Below are 25,072 nucleotides of genomic sequence, written 5' to 3' on the forward strand. Positions count from 1 at the left end.
CTTTTGCCCTTCCTGCTGAAGATGTATCAATTGATCATTTCAAAGAACCAGTTTTCCATTTAATGGAGATTCATCATTCTTTTTTCTCCCCCCCCTTCGCCGCCCCCCACCCCCCCTACATGTGTTGTTTGCATTGTCGTGGTTTTACCTCCTGGTTTTTTAGTAGAAGAAATTCTTAGTTACACATATCGGGACTTTTGAGATGATTTCCATCAGTACGAGCAGCCTTTTTAACTAGATGTAAAGCCACTGATCGTGAAGGCAGAAATTCCCAAGGGTGTGTTGTCACCGTGGTATAAATATGTACAATTTACTGAAAGTCTACTCGATGAAAGTATTCGAATGCTTATGAGAAGAGCACGTGTTAGTCAGGCATTGCTTGTTCTTATCATCATTCCTGAGCCTGGGTTGTAACCCAGAATCTGCACGGAGTTAACCTCGTTCAATATGTTTCTCCATGTTACATCACATGCCTCATGGATGCCATCAGTGGTGCCATTTCTCAAACCTTTATGCTATGCCATCAGCATTCTAAGCTCTGGACATGTGTTATCTCATGTCATCCTCGGAGGAAGCCTAGAAGGTGGGTCTCATCACCAGCCCCATTTTACACCTAGGAAGTGGAGGGACAGAAAGGTGGAGTAAGATGAATAATCATGGGTTTTCTTTCTTCTCTTGTCACCCTTTGTTGCAGTCTGGTGTGTTCTGGCCACACGCTTCCCTCGCCACCTCTTAGCTATTCGAAAACCTCCAGCTTCACCTTCCCGGCTAGACCCCCGGGCTGGGCGGAGCTTCTAGCTCTAACTGGACCCCCATGGATCCACTCCAGAAATGGAACCCAGCGTTGGTTTCCGGATCTTCCCAGGTGACCGCTGGGGAGAACTCGCAGGAGGGCACGGCAGCCTCTCAGCCTTCTTCCTCGGAACAGCTAATGATGGGCCTCAGCGGCCTGAACCCCAGTCCTGGTCCTGGCCTCCCTGCCCCTCTGCCAGAGGGGCTGTTCCAGCAGCAGTACAGGGAGGAGAAGACCCTGCGGGAGCGGCGCTGGGAGCGGCTGGGCTTCCCTCAGAGGAAGAAAGCATTCCTGGGTCACCTGAGACGCAGGCACCGCGATCACATGGCACCTTACCCAGTGGAAAGGGAGACCAGGGTCTACCCCACAGGCGACAGAGCTCAGAATCGGTTCCGATGTGAATGTCGCTACTGCCAGGGCCACAGACCGAGTATTTCTGGGCTCTCTGGCGAGAGGAATGGGGCCCCCAACCCTTCCTCCTGGGAAACGCTAGTGCAGGGCCTCAGCGGCTTGACCCTCAGCCTGGGCACCAACCGGTCTGGCCTTCTGCCAGAAGGGGCACAGCAGCAGCAGCAGGAGCAAGAGGAGAAGTGCCAACTGGAGAAGCAGCAGGAAAGCAAGAGAATGTTCCAGAGGCTGCTCAAGCAGTGGTTGGAAGAAAACTGAGAGCCCCCTGCCCCCTTTCATGGGGCGGAGACCTGAAGGGATTCAGACAGCGCTGTGTTGCCAGCTCCTGGGGGTGGGCTCCTTCTGGGGAACCAAACAGTCAGCTGTTGTCCGAGGAGTCCCAAGACTAGTTGTGTGACTGGATGGATTCCTATTGGCGTGAGATTTGACCCACTCCCAGGGAGGTCCTCCTCTTCCTGCCTGTCATCTGTGAAGCGCTGTGAGGCACCCTGGGGCAAGGGAGACTGCACACCAGTGGACCTCACCTCATCCCATATGGCTCCCATGCCGCATGTTGTCGCTTTCCCAGCCTGGATCTGCGTCTTTGCTCCCTACCTTGTTGTCAGTAAGATATAAGATGTCTATGTAGTGTGAATGCCTTGTTCATGTCCTTGTGCTTTTGTGCCGTTTTATCGACTGCCTCCTGGGAGCAGTGCTAGGGCTGTTTGAAATGGCGGTGCGCAACACTGAGATCCAGGTTCAAGAATCTGCAGCTAAACAAAGTGTGGGAAAGGGGTGTGGCATTGGAACTTGGTGGCTCACTATTGTACTGTCTGTGTAAACTATTATGACTATGATAAGCTAACTGTAAGTAAATGTTTCCCTGCTCCTTAACCATTGAGTAGTATTCCCCCGTGCAGGATTTTCTGATGGGGTACCTCATCATCAATACCAAATAAACACGTGTATGAAAGGAAAGTAACTTTAGAATTCAGGTTTGTTGATCGATAGTGGTTTGTTTCTTGTTGGACCTTGACATCCCCGACCAGCAGACCAGAGCGTGTCAGGAGGAGCTCTGCACTGTGGAGATTCAGAATGGGGGAGAAGGGGGCTCAAGAACCCTGTCCGATCACTGTTTCAGGTGCTGTAGTGGGACCAGCATTCAGACCAGTCAGGCAGCGAGGTTGGAAGCAGGGTCCCCAATCCCAGTAGGAGCCCATGCTGGTTGCCGCTGATGCCCTGGCTGAGGGGTCCAGGGCCATTCCTTGTCGCCCGGTGCACTGGTTTGGTGAAAGTGTACAGCAGTTTCCCACCTGCTTCCTGAGAACCAGAGCATCACTGAGTTATTTCAAAACTGTATCTGGATTTAGACATGTTGTCTTTTGATTTCAGGAAGCCTGAGTGATTAAATCTACCTATTTTCCCCTACAGAAGCCCGTGATGTGTACCCAGCCATGGACCATGTGATTCCTCTGAGCCGAAAACAAATTCTGCTTTGTGTCAGTCTGTTTTTAGGGAGGCCCCAGCACTACATTGCTGCAGAAGTCTGCGCGTCTCCTGCCAACACAAGTGGCTTGAGAGCAGGTAAGTTTCTTAGGTTTTCAACTTGGGATCCCCTCAGAGAACTTGAGAGCTAAACTGACCCGATCAGGATCGTCTCCCAGTTCCAGGGGAGAGGGTAAATAAAGAAGGGCGAATTCTTTCCTGAAACTCAAAAGGCCTAAATCCTAGAACGGGGATTCTGCAGTGTTCAGAAGGGATGACAGGGTGATGCACGTTGGCTGGTTCTTTACCAGGTGTCAGACAATGTCCTGCGTGTTTCTATATGTTAGCTCTTTTTATCCCCACCACAGACCCATCACTTAGGAACAATGTCAGTCCCACAGTAGAGAGCTTGGCCAGGGTCCCCTGGGCGGCAAGAGGCGGAACTGGCACACAAGCCTAGGCAAGGTGGATTCTAGCTGGCAACCTGAACCTGTTCCCCCTTTGTAATAATGGCTATTGCAAAGTCACCTTACTGACACCTCATGCCTTCAAGGACCAAGTCTTGGTAAGATGTGTTGTTGAATCCTCAGCACAGCGCAACAGGGCGGGGATGCTTATTTGTCGCTGAGAGTCTGTGGAGGTTGTAAAGTGGTGGCCAGAGAGGCAAGCCTTTGTCTGACTCCCCACACACTGAGTCACGCTCCTCAGACCTCGCCTCACCGTCCTCAGTTCATCAGCCACACCAGCTCCATGATGCCAGTGACGACCAAGCGTTAAAACAATCCCCCGGGGTTCAATTTCCACACTTTAACTCCCCCTAGTCTAGGCCATGCTGACGGTTGCGGTGGGGAAATGAGGAAGAATGGTGCCGTTGGTCCTTGCCCTTAGGCACTGAGCATTGAATCAGGGAGGAAGATTGGGCACTGTCTCAGTCTCTTTTGTAACAAGATACTACAGACTGGGCAATTAATACAGAAGAGAAAGTTATTTCTCATGGTTCTGGATGCCTGGAAGTCCAAGATCAAAGTACCTGCGTCTGGTTTCTGGTGAGGACCTTCTTCTCACATGGCAGAAGGTGGAAGGGGCAAGCGGAGATGGACGTCGTTCCTTTCATGGCAGTGGAGCCAAACCCATTCACACAAGCCCCCTTTTAACAGAATTAATGCATTCATGAGGGCAGATCCCTGGGGACATAAATACTTTCCGTTAGGCCACAGCCCACCCCACCCAACCCCGGCACTACCACATTGGGGTTTAAGTTTGCACATCAGTTTCAGAGGGGACAAAAAGGTTCAAACCATAGCATGCACCAACGGATGGGCTAGGGAGCAGGCAATCGGTCCCTTGTGTGGGGCGGTTTGTTCGGGGTGTGAGAGGAGTGAGAAGGAACCCCGTTGGGGCTCCTCCATGCAGACATGGAGGGCTTGTGGAGGAATTCATTACTACAGAGCAAATCAAAGTAAGCAGGAGATCGTGTGGAGAATGGCACCATATCCCCGCCTCCAAGACAAAGGTCTCTATACCCATAGATGGGTTGTAGGAGGGGTTCTGGAAGGGATGTCTCAGACATCAGACTATCCAAAGCTACAGGCTAGGAGCTGGAATCTCATGGTGTCCACAGACATCCGACATGTCAAATTCTAAACCGGACACTGAATGAAAGGTACCAGCAGGCAAGAAAACACGGGGGCAGAGAAAGGTTACAATGGATGCACAGGATGAAAACCTGGACAGATTTAGAGCATTCCTATGAAATGGAGAGAGGAAATGAAAAATATCTTCCCACAGTTGAGAAGTCAGGCCCAGGTGACTTTGGGGGTGAATTCTACCCAACATTTAAAGAAGAAATAGTACCAATCCTTTGCAGACGCTTCCAGAATGTGGAAGAGGGTGGGGGGTTGGGGGGCGTTTCCCAACTCATTTGGTGAAGAGCGTTTACTCTGCTACTAAAGCCAGACAGAGACATCACAGGAATGCGACAGACCGATATCCACACAAAAAGGCTGAAGAAAATATGAACGAGTCAGGTGTAGAGGTGCAAACCTGTAATCCCAGCTATTTAGGAGACTGAGGCCGAAGGATTCAAAAGTTTGAAGCCGTCCTGAGCACCTTAGCGAGGCCCCGTTGCAAATTGAAAAAGAAAAATTATTTTTACAGGGCTGGGAGTGTACTTCAGTGGTAGGGCGCATGAGCAGCCCTGGGTTCCATCCTCAGTAGCACCAAAAATAGAGAAAATATTCATGAACCATATCCAGCAACAGATACAAAATGTTACGCAACATTTCCAGGTAAAATTTCTCCTAGGAATCCACGATTGGTTAACATTCCAATTTCAATTAAGGTCATCCACCATGTTAATATAATAAAGGACAGAAGCGGCATCATCATCTTGATAGAAAAAGAAAAGGCGTTTGACAAAACCCAAGACACATTCATGGAAAAAGAATTTCTCAACCAACCCCACATGGTTAGAAGGAAAGATTCTCAACCTATAAACAGCATCTACCATAAACCTACAGCTGACATTATATATTGTAGTGAAATAACAAACACTTTAGCCGTAAGACCGAGAGCAAGGCAAGGATGCTCGTTCCCACCGTTCTCTCCACAGGTTCTATCTGGCGCAGTCATGTAAGAAAAAGAAGTGGAAACGTGGATACATTAGAAAGGAAAACACATGACCACACAGAGACGTGCTGTGGTTTGTCCCCTCCAAAATTCATGTTGAAATTGAATCCCCATTTTGAGATCTTAGGAGGGGCCTGTGAGAGGTGATGAGCGCTCTGCCCTCACCAATGGACTAGTCTAGGACGAATCGGGTAAGCGGTTAATGGGTTGATCTGGAGAGTGGGTCTGCTATGAAAGCCAGTTAGGACGGTACCCTCTCTGATGCTCCATGTCTCCCTGCCACGAGATGCCCTGCTCCACCTGGGGACCCTGCCGGGAAGAGGGCCATGGCCAGATGGGGAACCTCGACTCAGAACCATGAGCCAAAATAAACCTCTTTCCTTTATACCTTCCCAAGTTGAGGATATTGGCAACAGCAAACAGGCTAAGACAACGTGTACTCCATGCTTATGGCAATATTATTCATGATGGCCCCAGATGAAGACAATTAAATGCCTGCCAGTTGTTGAAGGTATAAATAAAAGGTGGAAAAAATAAAATAAAAAAATGAAAAAGTGGAATTCAGGTATCCATATAGTAGAATATTAATGAGCAAAGTACAGGGACAAACTACTAGTACATGCTATGGCTTGTTTGAAACTTGAAAATATTTTCCTAATGGCCAGAACCCGGGGAGTGGAGAGAAGGGAAAGTCCACTTCTTGCATGAGTCAGTTTATAGGGAATGCCTGGGCCTGGCGGTAGTCATGGAGATTGACTGCTACATGGGTATGAGGGAATCTTTTGGGGGCAAGGGATAGAAGCATTCTGAAACAGGGTTGTGGTGATGGTTGCACAACCACATGAATGTACTGAGCGTCACTGCATTGTACCTTTAGTTGCATGAATTTCATGGTATGCCTCAATAAAGATGTTTTTAAAAATGCAATGCACACGTGGAAGTTAGTCACGGGGGAAAGGTGTGCAGTCGTTTCTCTACAACAGTAAGGAATCTGTTGCTCTCTCTCTTTCCTTCTTCTGGGTCCTGCCTACATTTCCTGCATCCCCCATGTGCACTTGATGCTCCAGCCAGACGGTGGCACTGTGCACGTCTGGGTAGAAGGTGTGCTGGTGAGTGCACAACATGACTGTGTGTGTGCACCAGTATGCCTGCGCAATCATGAGCACAATTCCATAAACGTGGGCAGGTTCCCATAATCCATCCTGCGTCCTAAATTCCACATACGTCATTTTTTACTCACGAATCTCAAGGATCCGGCTTCAGTCTCCCTGGTAACCAACCTCGGCTCTCAGCTTCAACCTCTGTTCACAGGAAGACATCAGAGTGGGGAGGGCTGTTGTCTCACTCCAGGGCCCCCTGCCTGAACAAGGGACCCTGTGGAGGTGAGCAGCAGCACGGTTTCCAAGACAACGGCATTCAGAGGCCTCACCACCTGTGAGGCCCTCCTCCTCCCCTCAGCCATCAAGTAGGAAAGGGGACTTTGTGGAATAAACACACTCCTGACTCCTTGAGATTTATCTACATATGCCTATAAAATGAATGGCTCAAACATAGCTCTCCACAGGGAAGATACCCAATCAACCTTTTGGGGGGAAAAATCAGTTAACAACAAACAAGACCCTCAAGCTCAAGATTGTATTTGAAAACAAGACAGGGGGAGGAGGAGTGTGTGTTTAGGATTCTCAGCCTCAAGCTGCGCATGAGATCTCCGGTGGAGTGATTTTAAGAACAGATGCAGAGATCCTGATTTAGTCAGTCTGAGATGAACCACCACCAGCACCACCCCTCCCCCCCCCCCACAATGAGTGTTACCTTATGCTCCACTGAGGAAAGCCTAGGCTGCAGCTGTGGAAAAGGACCCGTCTTTATAGGAGGAAAACCAAAATCAGAAATGAGAGGCCCCTCCTTATGAAGGAAAGCAGGTTTTCATCATTCACTGCTGTGCTGTACAGATTTCTTAGGCTAAGGAATGGGGAAAACGTTTCACAGGAAATGCATGTTTTCAAACAGTACACTACCCTTGAAGATCTCTGTATTTCTGCAGTTGCAGTTTTGATGTAGAAACCCTGCATTTGCTAATGAAACATGAGATTCTTTATTTCTTCTGATAATCCCTTGTGCTCAGGTTCTTTTCACAGTTGGTGAACTGTTGTACAGCACCTTCATCAGATACAGCACAGCTGTTATTTGAAAATGGAAGATGGTTCCAATTTGTGTCAGTTGATGTGGATGAACCAGCTCTTAGGCATACTTGCTAAGTGTGTTGAGTTGCATTTGTGACGCTTTATGACACCTTGTAATCAAATTAATTCGAGTGTTTAAGCAACAGTCCAAATAGTGCCAGGAAAATTGATGATGAACAATAAGATGCAGCAATGCCTTATTTCAAACACAGACACGGAGAGGTGTTTCCCCAACCATTCTTTAATTTTTAATTTTATTTTACTTGCAGATTCTTTTTTTAAAAATTCTTAATTGTTCTTTTTAATTATATATGACAGTAGAATCTATATTGATATTATATATATTTATACAAGCATGGGATATATCTTATTCTAATTAGGGTCCCAGTCTTGTGGATGTACACAATGGTGAGATTCACTTGGGGGTATTCACGTACGTACATAGGAAAGTTATGTCAGATTCATTCCACTGTCCTTCCTATTCCCATCCCCACCTCCCTTCCCTTCATTCCCCTTTGTCTAAACCACTGAATGTCTCTTCTTCCCTTCCTCCCACCCTTTGTTGTAGATTAGCATCCACACATCAGAGAGAACATTTAACCTTTGTTTTTTTGGGGGATTGGCTTATTTCACTTAGCATGTCTCCAGATCCATCCGTCTACTGGCAAATGTCATAAAAAGTCACTCTTCTTTTATGACTGAGTAATATTATGTTATATATATATATATATATATATATATATATATATATATATATATAGTAACATTACATATATAATCTAATATTAATAATGTTTTATATATATATGTATATGTATGTGTATGTGTGTGTGTGTGTATGTGTGTGTGTGTGTATATATATATATATATCTCCCACAGTTTCTTCATCCATTCATCTGTTGATGGGCATCTAGGTTAGTTCCATAGCCTAGCTATTGTGAATCGTGCTGTTGTAAACATGGATGTGGCTGTTTAACTCCTTCAGATATATACCAAAGAGTGGGATAACTGGGTCAAATGGTGGTTCCATTCCTAGTTTTTTGAAGAATCTCCATACTGCTTTCCAGAGTGGTTGCACTAATTTCCAGTCCCACCAACAATGTATGAGTGTACCCTTTTCCCCACATCCTCAACAATGTTTATTGTTACTCATATACTTGACAGTTGGTGTTCTGTTTGGAGTGAGGTGAAATCTCAGTGTAGTTTTAATTTGCATTTCTCTAATTGCTAGAGATGTTGAACATATATTTACTGACCTTGTGTATTTCTTCTTTTAGTTCCTTTGCCCATTTATTGATTGGGTTATTTGTCTTTTTTTGGTGTTAAGCTTTTTGAGTTCATTGTATATCCTGGAAATCGATGCCTTATCTGAGGTGTGGGTGGCTAAGATATTCTCCCATTCTATAGGCTTTCTCTTCACACTCTTGTTTCCTTTGCTCTGAAGAAAGAAGCTTTTTAGTCTGATACCATCCCATTAATCCAATCATTGTTCTCTTAGCTGTTTCTTCTGCAGAGTGCTTGGATGAAACCTGGAGCCTCGCGCATGCTAACCAAGCACTCTACCACTGACCCACAGCGCCAGTCCTGTCTGTTGAGTTCTTAGAGCAACTGAGGATTTCAACCACCCGGATATATTACAGGGCCCAGGCCTTCTGCCTGGAGTTTATGGTGGGGGCTACCCAAACCAGGGCATATGCCTGGGCTCAAGGTGTGTCCAGAATCTCTGCAAACAACAAAACCCTCGTAGGAGACTTTCCTGGCTTCTGCGCTGATGTGGACTTCATGGTTGGCCTTTTCCAGAGAGTCCCAGGGAAGTAATGGGCTGGTTGTGATCAAATGGAGCAGCATTCCCAGGTTTGTGGCTTAAGAGATCGTATGGGTGGCAGTGCCTACCATGAGACACGGGACCCGGGTGTGGGGACACCTGTTGATTGCAGGGCTTGAGGGATAATCTGAGTGGAGGTGCTCCAGAAGTTGGTGTCCTCTGGAGGCTCTGGGAATAGGCTGAGGGTTCCTATGTAGAGTTGGCCACATGAAGCCATTAACACGCAGGGACATAAGAATGTAACAAGTTGGATTGGTAAAAGGTCTGGGTGTAGATTTGGTCACCTGAAATCATGTGTAGAGTGACAAGTGTCCCAGGCAAAGGTCAGAAACCAAGAAGAATCGTGATTTTTCAGGTGTTCCAAGAAAAAGGGACCAATAGTAGTCTGATGGGTAGGAGAAAGCTGGGGTGCAGATGTCACCGATGCTGAGAAAGCAGAGTGTACTGAAAAGAGGAACGTTGTCTGTGGCCAAGACAGCATGGGGCAGGCTGGTTCGGCAATGTGTAACTGGCTGGAGAGTTTAGCTGGAGAATGTGTCACAGATGTGAGGACACACTGAGGAAGACAGGGAGAGGTGACCAAAAAGTATTTCATTGTAGTCTACACTAAGCTTGGCTTGTAAAGAGGCAAAGGTGCCAGGTACTAGAAGCTGAGGGCTGTGGGCTTTTCAGGGTGTGGTCCTTTCTGTTCCTCCAGAGCACCTGTGAAAAATAACATACCGCATGTGCCACCAATCTGTGATCATCACGAGGACTAGTGAATGAATAGACAACAAAGACTGACACAGTTGGGACGAGCCCCAGGAGTGGTTCCTCGCACGCCAAGAATGGAGGCGCAGTGGTCTTAAGGTAGAGGCTGGGGTTCAGGAAGGCTGCCGTCTTCCCTCCTGCCCCCAATCTTTCTTCTGTGATGCACGGTGTTGAGGGCAGGGAGTACTACATCTTCTGTGGAAAAGGTCTAATTGGATGGTGTCATGGGAGGGTCCAAGATTGAGTTAACCCAGAAGAGTGGCATCAGGGGCAAGGTTTGACCTATTTGAAAACAATACAGGTAGGAGGAATCTGGCTGGGCAGTGGGGAGGGCACAAAGCAGTCTTTTTTTGGGGGGGGCGGTACCGGGGATTGAATTTGGGGGCACTCGTCCACTGAGCCACACCCCCCAACCCTATTTCGTATTTTATTTAGAGACAGGGTCTCACTGAGTTGCTTGGTGCCTCGCTTTTGCTGAGGTTGGCTTTGAACTTGAGATCCTCCTGTCCCATCCTCCCGAGCCACTGGGATTACAGGTGTGTGCCACCACACTTGGCCAAAGCCGTCTTTTAGAGTACCTTGGATTTGGGGCGAGGGGCGAGGGACAGGAGCACTTGGCTGGCTTGGAGATTCAGACCGAATGTCTGGGACAAAGATACTTCTTTGTCCAGGAGGGTGGCAGCATAGGGAGCTGTGGGCAGCTAGGAGAGGTTGCCTTGTCTGTGGCAAGCCTCTGCAAAACTCTGGCAGGATCATGAGCTGCCAGCTCAGAGGCGAGCCCAAAGGGGACAGAACTGAACTCCTTTGTGATTCTGGCCTCTGCGGTGCTAGGGTGTCAGTCTGAGTCCTTAGCTCACTAGAAGGGGTGCAGTGCAGGGCCCAGTGCCAGGGTGGTAGATGGAGAGGACCAAATCCGGAGGTTCAGAGATCTTACCAAGGGCCACCTGAGTCAGCCCACCATCAAATTACTGAGGTGTGTGCTCTCCAGTAGAGGAGTAGGGTCCAATCCAAGAGAGGATTTTGGCACCATTGGGACCTGAAGGCCTTTGCCAAGGAAACCCCGTCTTGCCCAACTCCTCAAACTGTGGTGTGATGGGTGCTGGGGTCTGGTGGAGTAGCAAAGTCCCCGATCTGAAAGGGAACCGCCACAGGCTCACCCTGATGGGAGGAGACCAGAAGGGGATGGACCACGACAAGGGGAGAACCAAGCCGTTTCTCCACAGGACCCCATTAGAAGTTCTCAGGATGAGCCACAAGAGCCCTGATCACCCCCTGAGGCCTGTGTCCTGGCTTGCCTTTGCCAGACTCTTGGGTCTCACAGCACTACCATCTCAGTAAGATGTGAGGTAGGCCACTGTTGTTGTAGAACCAAACAAGGCAAAAATTGGGTACCCCAATATTTTCTACATCATACAGCTCCATATAAAGTAAGGATGTTCTCTCTGATTTCATGTAAGCTTCTACTATAGGATGGGTGTCCTGGAAAGAAAACACATCCAAAGGGGCCAAAGAAAGCCCACTTGCTGGAGTCGAGAGTTGAGAGATGCCCTTAAGTTAGAGAAATTCCCTGCTTCTCCCCTGGGACAGAGGGCAGTGCTGGATACATGGGCGTGCAAGGTCTAGGAGAAATGAAGGATAGGTTTTCTGACAAAATGATATGGTGGGCAAGAGATCCCGGGAGATATTTCTGGGTCAGTCCGGAACTGAAATATCCTCTCAACCCTTGGGCAAAGCCCGGCATTACTGAACTTTAAAACAAACAGTAATAAGGAAAGAAGTACTCCTTTTAATAAGAAACACCGGCCTTCTGCATCTCCTCTGAAGGTCATTTCCTGGCATGGAAGAATTTTCTGAGTCCAAGCTCCAGGACACAGACCCTGGGAGGTAGGATCTGTGTTGCTAATGGACAGTGGAGCCTGGCATGTTTTGGGGAGTGCAGTGACAGGCCTCCAGGAGGCCCTGATCACCTCAGGAAAGCTCACCAGATGCTCCCCTCTGTGTCTGTCTTCTGGCCCTCTCCGCTTTCCTTGCTGTTCTCTGGGTCTGACAATGGGGGTAAAAATTTTCCTGGGTTAAAGGAGAAGAGGCCAGGAGGCCCCATTTCCCCCATTCAGGTGGAGATGGGGAGCCAGTGGAGATAGACGCTGGCTGGTCAGCTGTCCCGGTCAGCTCAACGAAATGGGTCTTGTCAAGGCAGACGCCACAAATTCACTGGTGTCCCTAGTGAATCTGTGGGTTCATTTGTCCCCTATGGCTGATCTGATCTTCACCAGGAGTGTCTACCCTCTGTCCTGGACAGTAAAGGGAGACACCACCAGATTGATGTCTGGGTAAGTGTCTTCTGATGCTGTCACGTGGGTGGTCCATTTGACTAAGCACTCAATCTGTTCCTGTGAAAATGCTCAGTCTCTCAGATTTCCACCCCACCTCCCTACTCCCTCCTTTCCAAGGTGACAAAAGAGAGCCTGTATGGCTTTCCAGTATCTGCACTGATGTAGGAAGTGGGCCTATGACATTCTTATGCTGCTCACCGTGTCCTCCGTCACTCCTGAGGGTCCTACTGGTGATGTTGACCTGCTGGCTCATGCCTGTGGCCAGGGTAACTTGCATTTGTATCTTTCTCCTCTTTGTCTGGACCTGGTGCTCCCTGGCTGACTAAGCCTCTGCTGGTGTTGCTGGCATTGCTGGCATCTGCAATTCCAGAGAACCCTCCAATTCTGGGTCTCATCCTCCATCCTGCCTCCCTCCAGGGTCGTCCACTTCACTGCCTCCACTACAGGGTCCCCTGGTCCCTAGATGGGTTAGGCTTCCTTCATGATAGCTCCCCTGATTCTTCAGTCGGCTACTTTCCACATTCCCTTTCAGGGAATGCAGCCCCACCCCCACCCGGGGGTCTCACTGGCAGCACAGAGGAAACCAAGATGAGCTCTATACATGGAAGTTCCTCAACTCCAGCCATCCCTGTGCCCATGGAGGCTACTGGGTCATTCTGCAAAGTGAACTCTTGCAGGTCCCAAATGCATGTGGGATAAAGCCCTCTTAAAAAACAAACAAACAAACAAACAAACACTTTTTTTTTTAAGACATTGATGGACCTTTATTTTATCCACTTATTTATATGTGGTGCTGAGAATCGAACCCAGTGCCTCACACATGCTAGGCCAGCGCTCTACCACTGAGCCACAACCCCAGCTGAAACCCTCTTTTGCTTGGAGCCCCTGTCCTCTTCTCTAACACCCTTCCTCGTCTGAGATGTCTGACTCTGCATGCCACTGCCTCTGAGGACCTTCTGCCCCATGGGACTGCAATGGAACACTTTCTTTGCCCTGTGTTCCATGTTGACGCAAGCCTCGCCCTGCCATATGTGGGTGAAAAGGGGCATCCTTGGGCATTACAGGAAAATATTTGTCACCCCCCTCCATCAAGTGAACATATATAAATAGATAAAGAACAGAATGGTCAAGTGTGCCAAAGATGCTTAAGACCTCAGCTGAGGCGTGCATAGAGAAGTATCCCATGGGTTTGGCTACACAATTACTACTGGTGGCCTTGACAAGACCCATTTCGTTGAGCTGACCGGGACAGAAAAGCTCTGTCTGAGTTGAGGAGGGAATGGTCTCAGAAGTTGAGGCTGTTTTGCATTAGCAGATAAAGTGCCAGTAACTGCTGAAGGACCTGTGGGTAGGACTGAGTTTTCTTTCCCCTTCCTTTGTGGCATGTTCCAGGACAGAGGGAGCACTGGATGGCTCAGGAAAGAGGTGTGATCATTTCAGGAGGCCTAGGATCCTGAGCCGAGGTCAGGGTGATGGTCGCAGTTAAGAGTGTTGTATGCAGAGAGGTGCAGAGAACGCCAGGCGAGGCGCGGGCAAATTTGGCTTGGGAGGCCCTGAGAATTCCCACCCCAGCGCTTCTGCCTTCTCAAGGAATCTTTAGGAGAAATCATTCCAATGGAGGGAGGGTTGCTAGCATTGTGGAGGAGTATTATAGTAGTACCGGTGGAACTGGCCTGAAAGCAAGAAGCAATCCTCTCACGGTCGTGGATAGAGTTAAAGCAACATACAGAAGGTTTTAAGGTTTCTCTCATCACTGCTAAGGTGCTCAGACATAGGCACGGTCAGGCGCGCGATGCCCAGGGCATGACCGCGGGCGGGGAGACTTAGGAGAGGAAGAGGACGGAGAGGCTCCGGTTGCTGGCCGGCTCAACCTCGGGGGCGCTGAGGTCGCCAGGAAGAATCAGAGGGGCGAGGACTGAGGAAGTGTTCCGCGTGAGAAGCGTGTTCAAAGGCTAAGGTGGGTGGGACGAGAATGACCCGACCGGTGCGGGTCCGGGCCGTTGGGCGGCGGGGGCGGTCAGGCAGCAGGGCCTGGACATCACCGACCCCATCTCTTGGAGAGGGAAGTCTAGGTGGATGGCTGCCGAGGCCTCAATGGGCTCCCACGCGCAGGCCCACAACCCGCCAATCCTAGGCCAGCCTCAGCTGCGTTCTTCCTGTTTTGCCGGAACTTCCTGCTGCTGTCGCTGTGGTTCCAAGGGCGGGACTAGCATGGTTCTGTCGGCCCGCTTCGGCCGGTTCTAGCGCGTTCTGTCAACCGGGCATTCATCCCTCTTGGCCCCCACAGCCTTTATCTCTAGGGCTCTGGGCAGGAAAGTCCGTGAGAAGAGTGGATTTTCCTCCGGTGTTGGCCGACCTCAGTTTCTGTGGCCTGTAGATGGCAGTGTTGCGCCGTCCGGCCTTTTGCGCGCTTCTCTCCCCCGCCCTGCGCGGTTGAAAAAAATGTGGCGGAGCCTTTTTCTGGGAAAGAAGCCTTTTCCTTCTCCCTACAAAGTCTGCACAGCCTAGGAGCTGGGGATTGAAATACCGCCTTCTGGGACGGACTCCCGCTTCAACTCTAGGGCTTCTGGACAAAGCCCTCTGGTTTTCAGATGGGCATTTCTTTGTAGGGCTACCTAGACACCCTAGCAACTTGTATCACTTAGCTGAGGAATAAATGTAAAATGAAAGAAACCGCAGAGCTCCTGTTGTGATAGTCTTCTTGGAGACACAAAATTTTGTAAAATTGCATTTCCATTTTATATAACCAGTGTACCTTTTACAAAAGTTTTCCATTTTTTTTCAATAAAAGTAAGCCAAATTATAAAAAGTTAAAAAAAAAAAACAGCTGAAAAAGGAAGATGTCAATGTCACAATTCAAAAAGCGGATCTCAGTATGCTAAAATGCATTTTTATGGATCAAAATGTTACTAGGAAATGACTGCAAATGTTAATTAACAGTGAGAGTTGGGTGAGAAGACTGTGGATAAGGTTTATTTCACTTTTTTTTCTTTCACTTCATCAGTACATAAATTTTCGAGTTGGAGTTTAAATGACATCTATAATGAAAGAACACACTGATAAAAGTTCCATAAAATCGAGATAGGTCGACTGTTAGGGACCCCTGTGTGGCAATGATTGTGAGTCCAGACTAGAGCCTGCAATAATGTCTTTAAACATCATGTCTCCTTGAGGATCGAAGAACTAAATTTAAATTTTTAAGGGAATAATGTATTTCCTTTAGGTTTTCAAATGAGTTTGCTTTAAAGTTGTTCAAAGTAGGTTTGTGATTAATAATAATTTCTGTTTGATGGTTCGTTCTCTCTTTACAAGCATTTTAAAAAATATATTCATGCTTTCCTTATTTTATTTATTTACTAAATATCTTTATTTTATTTATTTTTATGTGGTGCTGAGGATTGAACCCAGTGCCTCACACATGCAAGGCAGGGACTCTGCCACTGAGCTACAACCCCAGCCCAATCTATACTTTATTTATTTATTTTTTAGTTTTTTTTTTTTTTTTTCGGTGGACACAACATGTTTATTTATATGTGGTGCTGAGCATGGAACCCGGGCCACATGCAAGCCAGGTGAGCATGCTACCCTTTGAGCGACATCCCCAGCCCTATGCTTTATTTCTAAAATTAAGTTTCCAGTCATTTGTTTTGTTGATTCTTTTAAATAAATACTTTTGTATCTCATTAATGTTGGCTTTTAATGTACATTGTTCTTTTTCTGATTTTTTTAATTGGAAATTTATGCATTTTTTCTATTTTTATTGAATAAATATTTAGGCCTATGATTCCTGATTTGTTTTTTATATATTAGATAGACTCTCTACTTACATTATGAATTTTCCCCTTAAAAAAAATCAGGATAGGTGGGGAAAAGAATTCCCCTATTTCAGAAAAAGAAATACAAGCCCTACAGAGAATGCCCATCTGAAAACTAGAGGGCTTTGTCCAGAAGCCCTAGAGTTGAAGCGGGAGTCCGTCCCAGAAGGCGGTATTTCAATCCCCAGCTCCTAGGCTGTGCAGACTTTGTAGGGAGAAGGAAAAGGCTTCTTTCCCAGAAAAAGGCTCCGCCACATTTTTTTCAACCGCGCAGGGCGGGGGAGAGAAGCGCGCAAAAGGCCGGACGGCGCAACACTGCCATCTACAGGCCACAGAAACTGAGGTCGGCCAACACCGGAGGAAAATCCACTCTTCTCACGGACTTTCCTGCCCAGAGCCCTAGAGATAAAGGCTGTGGGGGCCAAGAGGGATGAATGCCCGGTTGACAGAACGCGCTAGAACCGGCCGAAGCGGGCCGACAGAACCATGCTAGTCCCGCCCTTGGAACCACAGCGACTAGCAGCAGGAAGTTCCGGCAAAACAGGAAGAACGCAGCTGAGGCTGGCCTAGGATTGGCGGGTTGTGGGCCTGCGCGTGGGAGCCCATTGAGGCCTCGGCAGCCATCCACCTAGACTTCCCTCTCCAAGAGATGGGGTCGGTGATGTCCAGGCCCTGCTGCCTGACCGCCCCCGCCGCCCAACGGCCCGGACCCGCACCGGTCGGGTCATTCTCGTCCCACCCACCTTAGCCTTTGAACACGCTTCTCACGCGGAACACTTCCTCAGTCCTCGCCCCTCTGATTCTTCCTGGCGACCTCAGCGCCCCCGAGGTTGAGCCGGCCAGCAACCGGAGCCTCTCCGTCCTCTTCCTCTCCTAAGTCTCCCCGCCCGCGGTCATGCCCTGGGCATCGCGCGCCTGACCGTGCCTATGTCTGAGCACCTTAGCAGTGATGAGAGAAACCTTAAAACCTTCTGTATGTTGCTTTAACTCTATCCACGACCGTGAGAGGATTGCTTCTTGCTTTCAGGCCAGTTCCACCGGTACTACTATAATACTCCTCCACAATGCTAGCAACCCTCCCTCCATTGGAATGATTTCTCCTAAAGATTCCTTGAGAAGGCAGAAGCGCTGGGGTGGGAATTCTCAGGGCCTCCCAAGCCAAATTTGCCCGCGCCTCGCCTGGCGTTCTCTGCACCTCTCTGCATACAACACTCTTAACTGCGACCATCACCCTGACCTCGGCTCAGGATCCTAGGCCTCCTGAAATGATCACACCTCTTTCCTGAGCCATCCAGTGCTCCCTCTGTCCTGGAACATGCCACAAAGGAAGGGGAAAGAAAACTCAGTCCTACCCACAGGTCCTTCAGCAGTTACTGGCACTTTATCTGCTAATGCAAAACAGCCTCAACTTCTGAGACCATTCCCTCCTCAACTCAGACAGAGCTTTTCTGTCCCGGTCAGCTCAACGAAATGGGTCTTGTCAAGGCCACCAGTAGTAATTGTGTAGCCAAACCCATGGGATACTTCTCTATGCACGCCTCAGCTGAGGTCTTAAGCATCTTTGGCACACTTGACCATTCTGTTCTTTATCTATTTATATATGTTCACTTGATGGAGGGGGGTGACAAATATTTTCCTGTAATGCCCAAGGATGCCCCTTTTCACCCACATATGGCAGGGCGAGGCTTGCGTCAACATGGAACACAGGGCAAAGAAAGTGTTCCATTGCAGTCCCATGGGGCAGAAGGTCCTCAGAGGCAGTGGCATGCAGAGTCAGACATCTCAGACGAGGAAGGGTGTTAGAGAAGAGGACAGGGGCTCCAAGCAAAAGAGGGTTTCAGCTGGGGTTGTGGCTCAGTGGTAGAGCGCTGGCCTAGCATGTGTGAGGCACTGGGTTCGATTCTCAGCACCACATATAAATAAGTGGATAAAATAAAGGTCCATCAATGTCTTAAAAAAAAAGTGTTTGTTTGTTTGTTTGTTTGTTTTTTAAGAGGGCTTTATCCCACATGCATTTGGGACCTGCAAGAGTTCACTTTGCAGAATGACCCAGTAGCCTCCATGGGCACAGGGATGGCTGGAGTTGAGGAACTTCCATGTATAGAGCTCATCTTGGTTTCCTCTGTGCTGCCAGTGAGACCCCCGGGTGGGGGTGGGGCTGCATTCCCTGAAAGGGAATGTGGAAAGTAGCCGACTGAAGAATCAGGGGAGCTATCATGAAGGAAGCCTAACCCATCTAGGGACCAGGGGACCCTGTAGTGGAGGCAGTGAAGTGGACGACCCTGGAGGGAGGCAGGATGGAGGATGAGACCCAGAATTGGAGGGTTCTCTGGAATTGCAGATGCCAGCAATGCCAGCAACACCAGCAGAGGCTTAGTCAGCCAGGGAGCACCAGGTCCAGACAAAGAGGAGAAAGATACAAATGCAAGTTACCCTGGCCACAGGCATGAGCCAGCAGGTCAACATCACCAGTAGGACCCTCAGGAGTGACGGAGGACACGGTGAGCAGCATAAGAATGTCATAGGCCCACTTCCTACATCAGTGCAGATACTGGAAAGCCATACAGGCTCTCTTTTGTCACCTTGGAAAGGAGGGAGTAGGGAGGTGGGGTGGAAATCTGAGAGACTGAGCATTTTCACAGGAACAGATTGAGTGCTTAGTCAAATGGACCACCCACGTGACAGCATCAGAAGACACTTACCCAGACATCAATCTGGTGGTGTCTCCCTTTACTGTCCAGGACAGAGGGTAGACACTCCTGGTGAAGATCAGATCAGCCATAGGGGACAAATGAACCCACAGATTCACTAGGGACACCAGTGAATTTGTGGCGTCTGCCTTGACAAGACCCATTTCGTTGAGCTGACCGGGACAGCTGACCAGCCAGCGTCTATCTCCACTGGCTCCCCATCTCCACCTGAATGGGGGAAATGGGGCCTCCTGGCCTCTTCTCCTTTAACCCAGGAAAATTTTTACCCCCATTGTCAGACCCAGAGAACAGCAAGGAAAGCGGAGAGGGCCAGAAGACAGACACAGAGGGGAGCATCTGGTGAGCTTTCCTGAGGTGATCAGGGCCTCCTGGAGGCCTGTCACTGCACTCCCCAAAACATGCCAGGCTCCACTGTCCATTAGCAACACAGATCCTACCTCCCAGGGTCTGTGTCCTGGAGCTTGGACTCAGAAAATTCTTCCATGCCAGGAAATGACCTTCAGAGGAGATGCAGAAGGCCGGTGTTTCTTATTAAAAGGAGTACTTCTTTCCTTATTACTGTTTGTTTTAAAGTTCAGTAATGCCGGGCTTTGCCCAAGGGTTGAGAGGATATTTCAGTTCCGGACTGACCCAGAAATATCTCCCGGGATCTCTTGCCCACCATATCATTTTGTCAGAAAACCTATCCTTCATTTCTCCTAGACCTTGCACGCCCATGTATCCAGCACTGCCCTCTGTCCCAGGGGAGAAGCAGGGAATTTCTCTAACTTAAGGGCATCTCTCAACTCTCGACTCCAGCAAGTGGGCTTTCTTTGGCCCCTTTGGATGTGTTTTCTTTCCAGGACACCCATCCTATAGTAGAAGCTTACATGAAATCAGAGAGAACATCCTTACTTTATATGGAGCTGTATGATGTAGAAAATATTGGGGTACCCAATTTTTGCCTTGTTTGGTTCTACAACAACAGTGGCCTACCTCACATCTTACTGAGATGGTAGTGCTGTGAGACCCAAGAGTCTGGCAAAGGCAAGCCAGGACACAGGCCTCAGGGGGTGATCAGGGCTCTTGTGGCTCATCCTGAGAACTTCTAATGGGGTCCTGTGGAGAAACGGCTTGGTTCTCCCCTTGTCGTGGTCCATCCCCTTCTGGTCTCCTCCCATCAGGGTGAGCCTGTGGCGGTTCCCTTTCAGATCGGGGACTTTGCTACTCCACCAGACCCCAGCACCCATCACACCACAGTTTGAGGAGTTGGGCAAGACGGGGTTTCCTTGGCAAAGGCCTTCAGGTCCCAATGGTGCCAAAATCCTCTCTTGGATTGGACCCTACTCCTCTACTGGAGAGCACACACCTCAGTAATTTGATGGTGGGCTGACTCAGGTGGCCCTTGGTAAGATCTCTGAACCTCCGGATTTGGTCCTCTCCATCTACCACCCTGGCACTGGGCCCTGCACTGCACCCCTTCCAGTGAGCTAAGGACTCAGACTGACACCCTAGCACCGCAGAGGCCAGAATCACAAAGGAGTTCAGTTCTGTCCCCTTTGGGCTCGCCTCTGAGCTGGCAGCTCATGATCCTGCCAGAGTTTTGCAGAGGCTTGCCACAGACAAGGCAACCTCTCCTAGCTGCCCACAGCTCCCTATGCTGCCACCCTCCTGGACAAAGAAGTATCTTTGTCCCAGACATTCGGTCTGAATCTCCAAGCCAGCCAAGTGCTCCTGTCCCTCGCCCCTCGCCCCAAATCCAAGGTACTCTAAAAGACGGCTTTGGCCAAGTGTGGTGGCACACACCTGTAATCCCAGTGGCTCGGGAGGATGGGACAGGAGGATCTCAAGTTCAAAGCCAACCTCAGCAAAAGCGAGGCACCAAGCAACTCAGTGAGACCCTGTCTCTAAATAAAATACGAAATAGGGTTGGGGGGTGTGGCTCAGTGGACGAGTGCCCCCAAATTCAATCCCCGGTACCGCCCCCCCCAAAAAAAGACTGCTTTGTGCCCTCCCCACTGCCCAGCCAGATTCCTCCTACCTGTATTGTTTTCAAATAGGTCAAACCTTGCCCCTGATGCCACTCTTCTGGGTTAACTCAATCTTGGACCCTCCCATGACACCATCCAATTAGACCTTTTCCACAGAAGATGTAGTACTCCCTGCCCTCAACACCGTGCATCACAGAAGAAAGATTGGGGGCAGGAGGGAAGACGGCAGCCTTCCTGAACCCCAGCCTCTACCTTAAGACCACTGCGCCTCCATTCTTGGCGTGCGAGGAACCACTCCTGGGGCTCGTCCCAACTGTGTCAGTCTTTGTTGTCTATTCATTCACTAGTCCTCGTGATGATCACAGATTGGTGGCACATGCGGTATGTTATTTTTCACAGGTGCTCTGGAGGAACAGAAAGGACCACACCCTGAAAAGCCCACAGCCCTCAGCTTCTAGTACCTGGCACCTTTGCCTCTTTACAAGCCAAGCTTAGTGTAGACTACAATGAAATACTTTTTGGTCACCTCTCCCTGTCTTCCTCAGTGTGTCCTCACATCTGTGACACATTCTCCAGCTAAACTCTCCAGCCAGTTACACATTGCCGAACCAGCCTGCCCCATGCTGTCTTGGCCACAGACAACGTTCCTCTTTTCAGTACACTCTGCTTTCTCAGCATCGGTGACATCTGCACCCCAGCTTTCTCCTACCCATCAGACTACTATTGGTCCCTTTTTCTTGGAACACCTGAAAAATCACGATTCTTCTTGGTTTCTGACCTTTGCCTGGGACACTTGTCACTCTACACATGATTTCAGGTGACCAAATCTACACCCAGACCTTTTACCAATCCAACTTGTTACATTCTTATGTCCCTGCGTGTTAATGGCTTCATGTGGCCAACTCTACATAGGAACCCTCAGCCTATTCCCAGAGCCTCCAGAGGACACCAACTTCTGGAGCACCTCCACTCAGATTATCCCTCAAGCCCTGCAATCAACAGGTGTCCCCACACCCGGGTCCCGTGTCTCATGGTAGGCACTGCCACCCATACGATCTCTTAAGCCACAAACCTGGGAATGCTGCTCCATTTGATCACAACCAGCCCATTACTTCCCTGGGACTCTCTGGAAAAGGCCAACCATGAAGTCCACATCAGCGCAGAAGCCAGGAAAGTCTCCTACGAGGGTTTTGTTGTTTGCAGAGATTCTGGACACACCTTGAGCCCAGGCATATGCCCTGGTTTGGGTAGCCCCCACCATAAACTCCAGGCAGAAGGCCTGGGCCCTGTAATATATCCGGGTGGTTGAAATCCTCAGTTGCTCTAAGAACTCAACAGACAGGACTGGCGCTGTGGGTCAGTGGTAGAGTGCTTGGTTAGCATGCGCGAGGCTCCAGGTTTCATCCAAGCACTCTGCAGAAGAAACAGCTAAGAGAACAATGATTGGATTAATGGGATGGTATCAGACTAAAAAGCTTCTTTCTTCAGAGCAAAGGAAACAAGAGTGTGAAGAGAAAGCCTATAGAATGGGAGAATATCTTAGCCACCCACACCTCAGATAAGGCATCGATTTCCAGGATATACAATGAACTCAAAAAGCTTAACACCAAAAAAAGACAAATAACCCAATCAATAAATGGGCAAAGGAACTAAAAGAAGAAATACACAAGGTCAGTAAATATATGTTCAACATCTCTAGCAATTAGAGAAATGCAAATTAAAACTACACTGAGATTTCACCTCACTCCAAACAGAACACCAACTGTCAAGTATATGAGTAACAATAAACATTGTTGAGGATGTGGGGAAAAGGGTACACTCATACATTGTTGGTGGGACTGGAAATTAGTGCAACCACTCTGGAAAGCAGTATGGAGATTCTTCAAAAAACTAGGAATGGAACCACCATTTGACCCAGTTATCCCACTCTTTGGTATATATCTGAAGGAGTTAAACAGCCACATCCATGTTTACAACAGCACGATTCACAATAGCTAGGCTATGGAACTAACCTAGATGCCCATCAACAGATGAATGGATGAAGAAACTGTGGGAGATATATATATATATATATACACACACACACACATACACACACACACACATACACATACATATACATATATATATAAAACATTATTAATATTAGATTATATATGTAATGTTACTATATATATATATATATATATATATATATATATATAACATAATATTACTCAGTCATAAAAGAAGAGTGACTTTTTATGACATTTGCCAGTAGACGGATGGATCTGGAGACATGCTAAGTGAAATAAGCCAATCCCCCAAAAAAACAAAGGTTAAATGTTCTCTCTGATGTGTGGATGCTAATCTACAACAAAGGGTGGGAGGAAGGGAAGAAGAGACATTCAGTGGTTTAGACAAAGGGGAATGAAGGGAAGGGAGGTGGGGATGGGAATAGGAAGGACAGTGGAATGAATCTGACATAACTTTCCTATGTACGTACGTGAATACCCCCAAGTGAATCTCACCATTGTGTACATCCACAAGACTGGGACCCTAATTAGAATAAGATATATCCCATGCTTGTATAAATATATATAATATCAATATAGATTCTACTGTCATATATAATTAAAAAGAACAATTAAGAATTTTTAAAAAAAGAATCTGCAAGTAAAATAAAATTAAAAATTAAAGAATGGTTGGGGAAACACCTCTCCGTGTCTGTGTTTGAAATAAGGCATTGCTGCATCTTATTGTTCATCATCAATTTTCCTGGCACTATTTGGACTGTTGCTTAAACACTCGAATTAATTTGATTACAAGGTGTCATAAAGCGTCACAAATGCAACTCAACACACTTAGCAAGTATGCCTAAGAGCTGGTTCATCCACATCAACTGACACAAATTGGAACCATCTTCCATTTTCAAATAACAGCTGTGCTGTATCTGATGAAGGTGCTGTACAACAGTTCACCAACTGTGAAAAGAACCTGAGCACAAGGGATTATCAGAAGAAATAAAGAATCTCATGTTTCATTAGCAAATGCAGGGTTTCTACATCAAAACTGCAACTGCAGAAATACAGAGATCTTCAAGGGTAGTGTACTGTTTGAAAACATGCATTTCCTGTGAAACGTTTTCCCCATTCCTTAGCCTAAGAAATCTGTACAGCACAGCAGTGAATGATGAAAACCTGCTTTCCTTCATAAGGAGGGGCCTCTCATTTCTGATTTTGGTTTTCCTCCTATAAAGACGGGTCCTTTTCCACAGCTGCAGCCTAGGCTTTCCTCAGTGGAGCATAAGGTAACACTCATTGTGGGGGGGGGGGAGGGGTGGTGCTGGTGGTGGTTCATCTCAGACTGACTAAATCAGGATCTCTGCATCTGTTCTTAAAATCACTCCACCGGAGATCTCATGCGCAGCTTGAGGCTGAGAATCCTAAACACACACTCCTCCTCCCCCTGTCTTGTTTTCAAATACAATCTTGAGCTTGAGGGTCTTGTTTGTTGTTAACTGATTTTTCCCCCCAAAAGGTTGATTGGGTATCTTCCCTGTGGAGAGCTATGTTTGAGCCATTCATTTTATAGGCATATGTAGATAAATCTCAAGGAGTCAGGAGTGTGTTTATTCCACAAAGTCCCCTTTCCTACTTGATGGCTGAGGGGAGGAGGAGGGCCTCACAGGTGGTGAGGCCTCTGAATGCCGTTGTCTTGGAAACCGTGCTGCTGCTCACCTCCACAGGGTCCCTTGTTCAGGCAGGGGGCCCTGGAGTGAGACAACAGCCCTCCCCACTCTGATGTCTTCCTGTGAACAGAGGTTGAAGCTGAGAGCCGAGGTTGGTTACCAGGGAGACTGAAGCCGGATCCTTGAGATTCGTGAGTAAAAAATGACGTATGTGGAATTTAGGACGCAGGATGGATTATGGGAACCTGCCCACGTTTATGGAATTGTGCTCATGATTGCGCAGGCATACTGGTGCACACACACAGTCATGTTGTGCACTCACCAGCACACCTTCTACCCAGACGTGCACAGTGCCACCGTCTGGCTGGAGCATCAAGTGCACATGGGGGATGCAGGAAATGTAGGCAGGACCCAGAAGAAGGAAAGAGAGAGAGCAACAGATTCCTTACTGTTGTAGAGAAACGACTGCACACCTTTCCCCCGTGACTAACTTCCACGTGTGCATTGCATTTTTAAAAACAT

At 48.2% G+C, this 25,072-nt stretch overlaps 1 protein-coding gene across 14 annotated transcripts in view; it reads left to right on the forward strand.

Annotated features, from left to right (window-relative positions):
- The window catches only part of LOC308640308 (protein FAM156A/FAM156B-like), a 39,463-nt gene that overhangs the window by 10,169 nt on the left and 4,222 nt on the right, over window positions 1-25,072 (forward strand). For 9 of the 14 annotated variants that reach the window (XM_081312254.1, XM_081312253.1, XM_081312261.1 and 6 more), the window contains one exon: window positions 695-2,602. In XM_081312254.1, the coding sequence (XP_081168380.1) occupies window positions 815-1,459 (645 nt within the window). In that variant the 5' untranslated portion in view covers window positions 695-814 and the 3' untranslated portion in view covers window positions 1,460-2,602. The other 5 variants (XM_081312257.1, XM_081312259.1, XM_081312256.1 and 2 more) reach the window with 3 other exon arrangements.

The sequence above is a fragment of the Spermophilus citellus genome, assembly GCF_964194105.1.
Source record: "Spermophilus citellus genome assembly, contig: SCAFFOLD_554, whole genome shotgun sequence".
NCBI lineage: Eukaryota > Metazoa > Chordata > Mammalia > Rodentia > Sciuridae > Spermophilus > Spermophilus citellus.